Source organism: Prionailurus bengalensis, chromosome E1 (assembly GCF_016509475.1).
Source record: "Prionailurus bengalensis isolate Pbe53 chromosome E1, Fcat_Pben_1.1_paternal_pri, whole genome shotgun sequence".
NCBI lineage: Eukaryota > Metazoa > Chordata > Mammalia > Carnivora > Felidae > Prionailurus > Prionailurus bengalensis.
The window spans coordinates 30,697,114-30,707,964 of NC_057347.1; the positions used below are offsets into that span (position 1 = coordinate 30,697,114).

At 43.0% G+C, this 10,851-nt stretch overlaps 1 protein-coding gene across 1 annotated transcript; it reads left to right on the plus strand.

Moving 5' to 3' along the window:
- The first annotated feature begins 870 nt into the window (after nt 1–870).
- On the plus strand, nt 871–1,736 carry LOC122484741 (small integral membrane protein 36-like). Its single transcript, XM_043582684.1, has one exon. It carries the CDS (start codon nt 996–998, stop codon nt 1,275–1,277), a length of 282 nt encoding a protein of 93 aa, XP_043438619.1. The 5' UTR covers nt 871–995; the 3' UTR covers nt 1,278–1,736.
- The last annotated feature ends 9,115 nt before the right edge of the window (nt 1,737–10,851 follow it).

The window sequence follows — 10,851 nt, forward strand, 5'->3', positions numbered from 1 at the left end:
CAGGTCCCTTTGCCATCTGACCCCTACCTGCCTCTTTCCCTTTATGGTCTCCATTCTCTGTCTGTACTCCAGTCATGCTGCCCTTGTCTCAATTCTCCCATTTTGCATGCCTCTTTCTGTTCAGATCTTTCACAATGCTGTTTTCCATGACTAAAAGAATCTCCCCTCCTTGTCCTAACTTGGCCAAAGTCTGCATATCCTTCCAGTCATAGGTTAAATGTCTCTTCTTCATGGAAGCATTCTCTGACCCACCTTGGGACAACACACCCTCATATCATGCTCTTCTTGTCCTTTATAAGCTTCTTCACACTGTGCTTAATTAAATGGTGACCTGTGCCATTTGTCTGTCTCCCCTGCTAAATGCTTCTCTTACTGTCAGGTACAGTGCCTGGAACACAAGAGGTGCTCACAAAGTGTTTTTGAATGAATGACTGAAAACCAACAACAAGTGAAGAAAGGGTGAAAATGTCAGGTGCTGAGTGTGCCCCTCTTCTAAGAAACATGTCCATTCCAAGACCCAGTGACCTGCTCACCCACATCACTCCCTGTATGGATACTTGGCATATAAGCCTCCATACATAGAGTGTGACCGTGCTACACAATTTTTCCAGGACAATTCCATTTGTGAACAGTGTGCTATTATTAACAACACTTACTTTGGCTCACCACACCACCTGTTTAGATAAGGAATTATATAGGCTCTGTGCGTATATACCACACTTTAATAATACTTGAACCGTCTCTTTCTCTGTCTATAGAGGTGAATTGACAAGAGACAGCTTCTGTGTTTTGGTGGCCGTGGTATTAGCAGCAAGAGCTTAAGTTATTAAACCGAGCAGCTTTAATCTGTGAGGTCTCCCGGAGCAGTGGGGATTATTGTATGTTTACCCCAGAGCCAGCACTGCTATTCCAATGAGCTAGAGTTTGCTCCCTGAAATGCCCACACTGGCCCCCTTGCCTTTCTCTAGACCCACTTCCTAACCGTGAAAGATGTGATGGAGTTTTACTTGGAGATCGACCCTGTCACCTTGAACCTGATCATCTTAGTAGCAAGCTACGTCATCTTGCTCTTGGTATTCCTCATCTCCTGCGTGCTGTATGACTGCCGAGGCAAGGACCCCAGTAAGGAGTACGCTCCTGAGACCACTCTTGATGCCCAGCCCTCCATCCACTTGGTGGTGATGCAGCAGAGCACGTCAGGGGACCTCTGGGCAAGGAGGCCCAGCCTTCATTTTGGGGATCCGGTTCCATTAGGGAAGAAAAGCACAATGGTGTGAGGTCGGCCAAGGGCTACTGGGGAGAGAGCACTAGACATTCTGGACAAACTGTTCTCCACGTGGCTACGCTGGTCTTGCTGGGCTATGTAAGTGGGAGTTCTGCCTTACCTTCTACGTTCTTGTCACCCTCTTTGTGGATGAAGCAAACATTTAAGGTAAGAAGCCTGAAGTGGCCTTTGGTCAAGTTCTACGGATGCAAAAATCTCATTAATACTCTTGTATAGTGATGTTGGTTGTTGGTCCCTTCCTGGTGATGCCCTTGCCATTTCTAGGAGAGATTGACATTTGATAGGAAACTCCTTCTTCCCTCCTAGGTTCTTTGGCTGGTCTAATAACTACATTGACATAAAACAGATGAATAGGAGAAAAACAAGTTTAATGTTTACCCTTGGGGCCCTATAAAAAATATGAGACTCAAAGAAGTGACCAGGGAGGGCAGATTTTATGTCCTTTAGACAAAAAAAACAAAACAAAACAAAACAAAAAACAAACAAAAAAAACACCTGTGAAGAATTGACAAAGCAAAAGCAAAGAAGTTTGGAGAAGTTTGGGTTTGGGATAGTAAATTAGTGAGTATGTAACAAGATTTGTTGATATAGCTTTCTTGGACCCAAATTCCCTATTTCTGGTGACAAGAATGTGTTGTGGCACCTTCGCCTTGGGGCATTTATATCCTGCTTTCAAGGAGACAGAGGAGCGTCAAAGCATCCTTCTTGTACGAGCTCTTTTTCAAGTAACTTTTTTTCAAAATAATCAATATGCCCAAATGTCATATTTTGGGGCAGCCTCTTCCACTCCCCCTCAAAAGGTTTAAAACACAGAGTACAATAGTGTGTGTGTGTGTGTGTGTGTGTGTGTGTCTGAATGATGAGGAAAGAGCCTAGCTCAAATCTATCCTATACTCAGCAGATTACCTCTTTACAAGGTAACCATTGAAGTTGTCCAGACTTAATATTATTCTTTGTATACATACCAGCTCCTCCCATTCTATTCCCCCGTGTGAGTCATGGGGGGGGCGCAGTCGTCTTAGATCATAGTGGCTAACTGACAAAGCTTGGAGCCTGGGTTCAAACCCTATCTCCTCCACTCACTAGGTGTGTGACCAAAGCCACCTCCTTGTGCCCCAAGGCTCATGGTAAGACCTCCAGGCCGTCTGGGTATTTAAATGAGTTATTTCACTGAAAGCACTTGAGACAGTTCTTGGCACATAAGGTTAGCTTATTATTCATGATTATTAAAATTTTTAATTATTAATATATAATGATACTCCCTTTCATGCTTCTCATCGAGACACTTAATCTCCAGTCCTGTTCCAGTACAAAGTTACTGAAGACTCACCACAAAATGTTGAGGTTCCATCGTGTTTTAGTCCCCTCGCCCCCCAAGCATCACTCTCTCCCTTTCTTTGTTACTGTTAACTAATAGACTTGTTTCCGTGCTCACTCATCTATTTCCATAATTTTGAGTTACTCCTTCCAGTGTATGTTTTTATTAATCCTCCCTTTCCCCGAACTCAAAGTAACTTGCATATCCACTTAGCGATTTGTTAAACCCCTTCTTCCAATCTGGCTGTGTGTAGAAACACAAAGAAACGAGTGTGTCGTGACTGCTCCCTCTCATCTTTGCTGCCTGATAGAGAAAGGAGGAGTCAGGCATGGCTTAGCCCATGAAGGACAAGGAAGCTTGTAGATGCTCTGACGGTCTACACAGCATGCAGGAGTCCCTAGAGACAGAAGTGCCTACCACACAGAAGAAGCTCAGGAAACATTTAAATGATGTTGAATGGCCAATCTCATCTTCGACTCAGGCATCAAAGATACGATTATTTGCCTTGAAAAATAAGCAGCAATTTTTCTGGAAGGACCAGCAGACGTTGGGGCTTGAAGGGTAAGCCAGGAAATGTCATTTTAGATAGAAGGAATAGCATGGACAGAGCTTGGAAGCACAAATCATAGGGTTCACTGACTACGAAAGCCTGAGGGCTTCCAAAACCGTTAAGAAAAAATGAGAATTAAATTTCGATTTATCCCAGGGAAAACTGAAGAGGAGGGACTGACCCATCCTGCTCATTTCAGTGATGGGCATTGTTTTGCCTTGGGATTGTTAAGTAGCCATACGAAAAATTAAGATAATCCAAGTTATTTTGTTTTCAGATTTTTAAATATTTATTTCGAATTCTGTTTCACATTTTTATCAGAAAAATTAGATTTTCTCTTAAACATGTGATTTTAAAATTATATTGAAAATCCTGCAGAGAGGTTTTTTTTTTCTTTTATGGTCGAGAAGTCATCTCCACCTTAATACTGAACATATAAAATGAATAGGAAAAGACAGCAAATTCCTAAGCAGCTTCTAAGAACTTGCCCTCTACCGTAGCATGAGCTTCACATGGGCTAACCTTCTCATTCCTTGTCCCTATCATGGGAATATATAGATCAGTGGACACAAGAAAAATGTATCCATGGAGAAAAAAAAAGTCAGTAGACCATTAAAAAAAAGTGATAATAATAGTTAATTTAGTTTTTTGAGAAAGACAAATACCAAATGTTAAATTTTTCTTATTTTTTTTGGTTAAAAGTTTTCTAATGTTTATTTATTTTTGTGAGAGAAACACACACAGGTGTGAGCAGGGGAGGGACAGAGAGAGAGGGAGACACAGAATCCACAGCAGGCTCCAGGCTCTGAGCTGTCAGCACAGAGCCCAAAGTGTGGCTTGAACCCACAAATGGCGAGATCATGACCTGAGCTGAAGTCAGCGCTCAACCAACTGAGCCACCTAGCTGCCCCAAATTCTTATTTTAGAGTTAAGAATATGCAGTAAACATTCACTTGACTTTTTTTTAAATGGAAATATTTTCATGTATGTTTCAATTCCATATTGGAGTCAGTTGAAGAGGAAAATTAACATGGAGGGTAGAAAAATAAATTCCAAGGAGAAGAAGAAAAACAACAACAACAATAACAACAAACCGCCAAATAATAGTAATAATAACAACAACAACAACAACAACAGATAAGGGGAACAGAAATAAAGTCAGGGGAGAGAGACAAAAGAAGGAAACTAAAAAGACTCTAAGGTGAACATCGGAATATAAGGTATTAAGCTTTTCTTCCAAGTTTCTGGTTCATTTGATTTGTGGCTCATTCAATTTGTGTTCTTCAGGAAGGAACCAGCTTCTCAGCATTTAAAACAATCTTTTCTGTCTAGAATGTACGCTTAGAATCTTAGGAGAGCTACAAAAGCCTTTCAGCATTTTGCTAATGAGGAAAGCAGCCCGGAAGGAAGACCGTTGTCCCCAAGAGGACTTGGCTTTAGAGCCAGGACTAAGATCCTGTTATTCCCTTTTCCCTTCTACCACCCTGCCTCCCCCCACCTCACCCTACCCCCTCCCTCCCCACACAGGGCTCTTTCTACAGCACCATCTCCTGCCTGCTTGTATTGTAAAACTTCATAACTTATTTCTTATCTTTTAAATAAAGCTTTATTTCCCAGTGGAATGGTTTATTGCACAGCTGTGAAGCTGTAACTAATGTTTTCAAACCCGGTGGAATGGATTGCCGGCTAGAACCAAGAAGCCCCTTTAACAGTCAAATACGGCATTATTTTTGTTTCCTGATGGGATTGGGACTTCCTTAGTCCACCTATTTTCAATACATTATTCTTCTATCACGCACAATTTGTATAAAAGCAAACGCAACATTGTGGCCTGATTTGGACAAGAGCTGTGGGAAGGTCACAAGCAAAATGCTTCCGGCCCAAGATAAGGGAGGGTGGGAACGGAGATGTATCACAGATCTGTTACATGCCAAACGCTTGGTATTCGTATCTCATTTCATCCTCACTCTCCCCTGGGAGATGGACACAATGAAAACTGGTTAAAGAGAAGGAACCGGAGGACCAGGGAAGCTGTAAGGTTCAGGCAAGGCCACACAGCTAGTACACATGGGAAACAGGATTTGAACTCAGTTCTAAACGTGTGGTTTTCTGCTACCTGTTTTTTCCCAGCTGTTCCAGAAGAGTAGCCAGCCAGCGTTTGCTCCACATCACCTCTCCCACACGCTAGAACTGGGTACCCAAGAAGTTGCTGCATAAACGTCTGGTCAATAATCTAATGGCCTTTCAGATTTTCTCCTCTGAATAAGATAACCAAAGTTTCCATCAGAGGAAAAATAGTTATTATAATTTGGCCAGAACATTATCTCCTGGTGTTTTAGAAGTCACCAAGATGGAGTGGTCTAAGATGGGCTTTGTAACAGAAATGTCAACCTCAAGGCCCGTCTGTCACTACATGCTGTTGAGCCTTTCGGGCATCACTTAGCTTCCTAAGCCTTTTTTCTCACCTTAAAAATGGGTATAATGCTAATGTCGGCAAGGCTTAGAATAATATACATAAAGTACCTGGTGTAGGTAGGATTTCAACAAAATGAAGGCCATGATTATTATACGAGAAGATAGGGTGAAAATAAGTAGGGGAACTCATCACTTGAAGGCCAGATAGCAAGAGCAGGTCCAGGCTCATTTATGAGAGCATTGAAAAGAAGGAGTGCGAGGTTGAGACTTGTCACATGAAGTAGAAATTTGGACATAAGGGAAAGTGATGGGCTGAGTTGTGTCCCCCTTTCCAAAATTCATATATTGAAGTCTTTACCCCAGTAGTCCGGAATGCAATCTTATTTTGAAATAGGATCATTACTTGTGTAATTAGTGAATACAAGGTCCTACTGGTGTAGGGTGGACCCTTAATCCAATATAACTGGTGTCCTTATTTAAAAAAGGGGGGGCGCCTGGGTGGCTCAGTCGGTTAAGCATCCGACTTCAGCTCAGGTCATGATCTCGCGGTCTGTGAGTTCGAGCCCCGCATCGGGCTCTGTGCTGACAGCTCAGAGCTTGGAGCCTGTTTCAGATTCTGTCTCCCTCTCTCTCTGACCCTCCCCCATTCATGCTCTGTCTCTCCCTGTCTCAAAAATAAATAAACATTAAAAAAAAATTTAAAAAAAAAAAAAAGGAAGTCTGGACACTAACATGCACACAAGGAAAACACCGTGTGAAGATTAGAGTCATGTGACCACTTGCTGAGAAACCACCAGAGGATACAGAGGCAAGCCTGGAACAGATCCTTCCCTAGTGCCTTGGGGGAGCACAGCCTTGCTGACACCTTGATGTGAGACTTCCAGCCTCCAGACTGTGAGACAATATGCTTCTATTGTTTAAGCCACTCAGTTTGTGGTACTTTGTTAAGACAGCCCTTGCAGAATCATACCGTGTCTAAAGGGAATGCTTAGTACAGGTGATAGGATGCTTAACATTTCAAGGCCCTATAGGATAAGTGACATAATTCTTTTAGATGTGACAGCAGCACGTTGAGTTAGGGCCTTGGGCAGAAGCTAAAAGTCCAAGCTTTGTCAGAGTTACCTAGGAAATCGACCCTGTACAAGCAGAGTAACCATTTGTTGTGTTTTTAAGGAGGGTAGACTACAAGGGGGAGAATGTCTTTTTTTTTTTTTTAATTTTTTTTTCAGCGTTTATTTATTTTTGGGACAGAGAGAGACAGAGCATGAACGGGGGAGGGGCAGAGAGAGAGGGAGACACAGAATCGGAAACAGGCTCCAGGCTCTGAGCCATCAGCCCAGAGCCTGACGCGGGGCTCGAACTCACGGACCGCGAGATCGTGACCTGGCTGAAGTCGGACGCTTAACCAACTGCGCCACCCAGGCGCCCCAAGGGGGAGAATGTCTTTAGGAAGAAAATGTCCTTGTGGTTTTGCTAGATAAAGTGTGAAGGATACTTGTTAAGAGTGAGGAACTCTCAGTTCTATAAAGAGGAGCAAGGAACAAGTCAACAAAGAAAAGATGTTATGGAGTCCAAGTGCAAATCTACTGGGTTGAAGCAAAGCAAGATCAGAACTAGCCCTAAAGAATCCCAATCCTTTCAGACAATAGTATCCATAGGTCATATGTCTACAGTGTCCCATAGATCCTTTAGAAGCCGCTTAGTGAGTGCTGGCTCAATTATTTAAGATTAAGTGACATTTTGTAGGGGGCGGAACAATTATTCTTACTTTAGAGACGAAGGAGTCTCGTGTCGCTTTGTATAAACCTTTCAAATAACAGAATGGGATGAACAGAACCCAGGGATTCTGGCTCAGTCCTGAGCTTGCCCTGTAATTCCATAGCTACCCAGAATCTATGCAGGGTAAGGAAGTGATTCAGCAAGCTGGATGCAGAAAGTCCACGCTTTTGTGAACATCTCTCACTATCTTTAACTTCTGGGGAAGCACAGGATAACACAGTCCTCTTGATTAGGGCAAAAGTCCCCAAGAACTAGAGGGTAAAGTCCAGTACAGCTCAAGGGAATCAAGGACAGCCTTTTTTCTCATGACTTCATCCTCCCTGAGAACACCAGTGGCTGAAATATACAAACTAGGAGCATGTTGATTATCTACCTTATTGTAACAGTTCATTTGGACTTTAACCTTCTTGGGCTGTCAGTGTTTCAGATAAGGGCTTTGTGACACCAGGATTGAGAAAGATCTCAGCTATTTCACATCTTCCCGAGATAATGGGAAGTTGTTTGCACATATTTATTTTTTGGTTTGAGGTTTGTCTCTACTCAGAAACGCCAGCCCCGTGCTGGGATCTGCTGGCTCTCTGTTTGGCACAACTCAGCCTGGTGGCCTTATCTGCAATCTCAAGCTGACAGAGGTGGGAGGCTCAGGAAATATTAGAAAGATGAGGACTTGTTTGGAAGGATGAAGGGGACGAAGGGAGAGAAAAGCGTGCTGCCCCAAGGGAGAGCGGAAAATTGCGCAAGAGTGGCTCAACAGAAATGTGGCAGTGGAATTTGGAATCTGAACTGTTTGTCAGAATCGATGAAGACATTCTCACCATGGCAATTTATCAGTGAAAAGCAACTTGCCATTAGGGGCAGGAGGAAAACCAATATTATCATAAAACTTTGGTGAAAAACATGTGTGTGACAGTCTTCATACACATGCTCGGGAGGAAAAGGAGATCTAGACAAGGAAACAATGGTTTTGTCAACATCAACAAGACTGAATTTGACAACTCTTACCATCAAAAAAGTTTCCCTATATCTCACCTATGTCTCTTCTGTTCTTACCGTTTACACTCCTTTTCTCTCATTTACCTCTGTTGGGTTTGATAAAGAAGCACTGTTTATACAGTGACTTATACCACTGTGTCTCCTGAAAGAATGCAATCAGATCAGATCACAAGGTATACTGAGTAAACAGCTGGCTCATGGATGGGGTCATAGCATCTTGGCGAGCTGTGCCAAAAATCATTTGTTACTAAAAGTAAACTGCCTAAGTTTATGCACGATTCACCTATTTTTAGATAGGGGGTGAATCGAAGGTTATCCCAATCATAATGCCATCCTCACTTCTGGACACTCCAATGTCATTGCTTCAGAGTTACAATTCGTGTGGAAGCAACTGCATATCCTTACTGACCACCTCTCTATTTGACAAGTATTTGTAAAGCACCTACTTTGTGCGGGTCTCCTGCCAGGGCCAGGAGGATACCTCAGGTACATGACCCGTCCTCGTGAACCTTGCCAAGTGGAAGGAAAAGCTACTACGTACCTTGTATATGATGTCAGAACCTTTACTACAACCCTAAGAGGTACCGTTGTTTTCCCAATTTTATATATTTTGGCGGCTAACACTCTAAAGCCCATTCTCCAAACCAGTGGCCTCCAAACTACCGAGCATGTATTCCTTTCAGTAAAGATGATTTCAGCACTCACCTGTGTGCATGTGTATACTGTATCTATCTAAATAAATATACATGTACATATATTTAAGTTATTTATGTTTAAATACATATAGATTTATGCATTATATATACACATATATGTACATTATGTGGATCTTCCTGTACACCTCACCTTGGAGTCTCTCCACCACTTTACCACATGGCCTCCTGATTTTGTCTGTGTATAAATGGAATAATCTACCTCTGTTCTCCCCTCCCCACCCCCCACCTAACATTAGGTTTTGCTCTGGATGAGTGGGAATGGGAACCCTATCTAACAACTTAATCTAGAAAATGTATCTTTAAAATTTTTTTAATGTTTATTTATTTATTTTTTTTGAGACAGAGACAGAGCGTGAACAGGGGAGGGGCAGAGAGAGAGAGAGACACAGAATCTGAAGCAGGCTCCAAGCTCTGAGCTGCCAGCACAAAGCCCGACACGGGGCTCGAACCCACAAACCGTGAGATCATGACCTGAGCTGAAGTCGGAAGCTTAACCGACTGAGCCACCCAGGCACCCCATAGAAAATGTATTTTTTTAAATAAAAAGCAATCATTTTCAAGTTTACACTGCATCTTTGTATTGCTAAAGATGTTTTGGCAGAATTCCTTGATGAGTTTTTTTATATGCAAAGGTGAATTTGACTGGCTCTGTAAATTCTACTCATCTGCTTTGAATTCTCTTTCCTGGGAGGGATCTTAAGTCCCTCCAACAAAAGAATGAGTGTCTTAGATATGTTTCAGCACCAATAAAGGACTGCATACATCAGTAAACCTCTGTCCTTCGGTGATGACTTTGTTGGAAAAAGAAAGGAGACTTTTTACTTCAGCTGTAGAATAGGAATTACACTCCTATGGAAGCAAAGTGCCCAGACACAGGAGGGAGGCCCGTGGGCTGCTCCGATGTCCCAAGCAGGGAGGGCTGGGAATGCAACGGATAGTCTTCTAATGAATGGAGCCACGGAGGTGAGGCCAGGGCCGTCACTAGCTGTCTCCGCAGGCACTGTGAAAAGGAGGGCTGAGAAGCTGGATCCACAGAGATGAGACCTTCCAGCCCCACCCCATCACCCGAACTTCCTCGTCTGCTGTGGAGACCTTTCTCGAAAGTGGCTGCAGCTTCCTCCTTGACTGGACACTGCCCTTGCCTCCTCTGGGAGCTGGGTTCTCATCCATATTTCCACTTCTGAGGGACAGCCCGGGGGCTACTAATTGTAACCCAGTCATTAGCTTCCTGGGAGGCATTGGGCCTCATTGGCTCATTGGCGAAAAGAAAGCACCAGAGTTAATGAACAACCTTCAAGGGTCCTTCCAGCTCTGGGAGTTTTGACCCTGTATTTGTCCTTTTTCCTGACCTTTCCTCTCTTCCCACACTCACCTTTTAGAATGAAGCCGCTAGGGACAGGAGGATTTGTTCTGAAAACTGCCTCCAGTTGGGACATTGTTGTTGATCAGGGAGCTGCAAAGGGAAACTTAACAGACAGTTGAGTCCTTTTCTTTCACAGTATGCATGCACATACCCCGTTTTCTAACATGGTTTCCATCCGACATTTCAACTAACTGTCCCCACGTTGGTGCTTCTTCAAGTCAAAGTCTGTTTTGCACTCTTTGGAAGGAGCATAAACCATGACAAATGGCTTCAGTTTAGGCATATGGTGATGCATTGATTTCCTAGTTTGCTGGGATGTATTAGCAAACTTATTGTCCCCAAATGTAAAAATAATGAACTTACGACTGTGCGTGGAACATTGACAATGTGAAACAGATGAGATTTATTGAAGCCTCAGAGACAATCCTTAAT

Coding starts and splice junctions, on each gene's coding strand:
- LOC122484741 (XM_043582684.1), top strand. CDS start 996: ATGGAGTTTTACTTGGAGATCGACCCTGTCACCTTGAACCTGATCATC.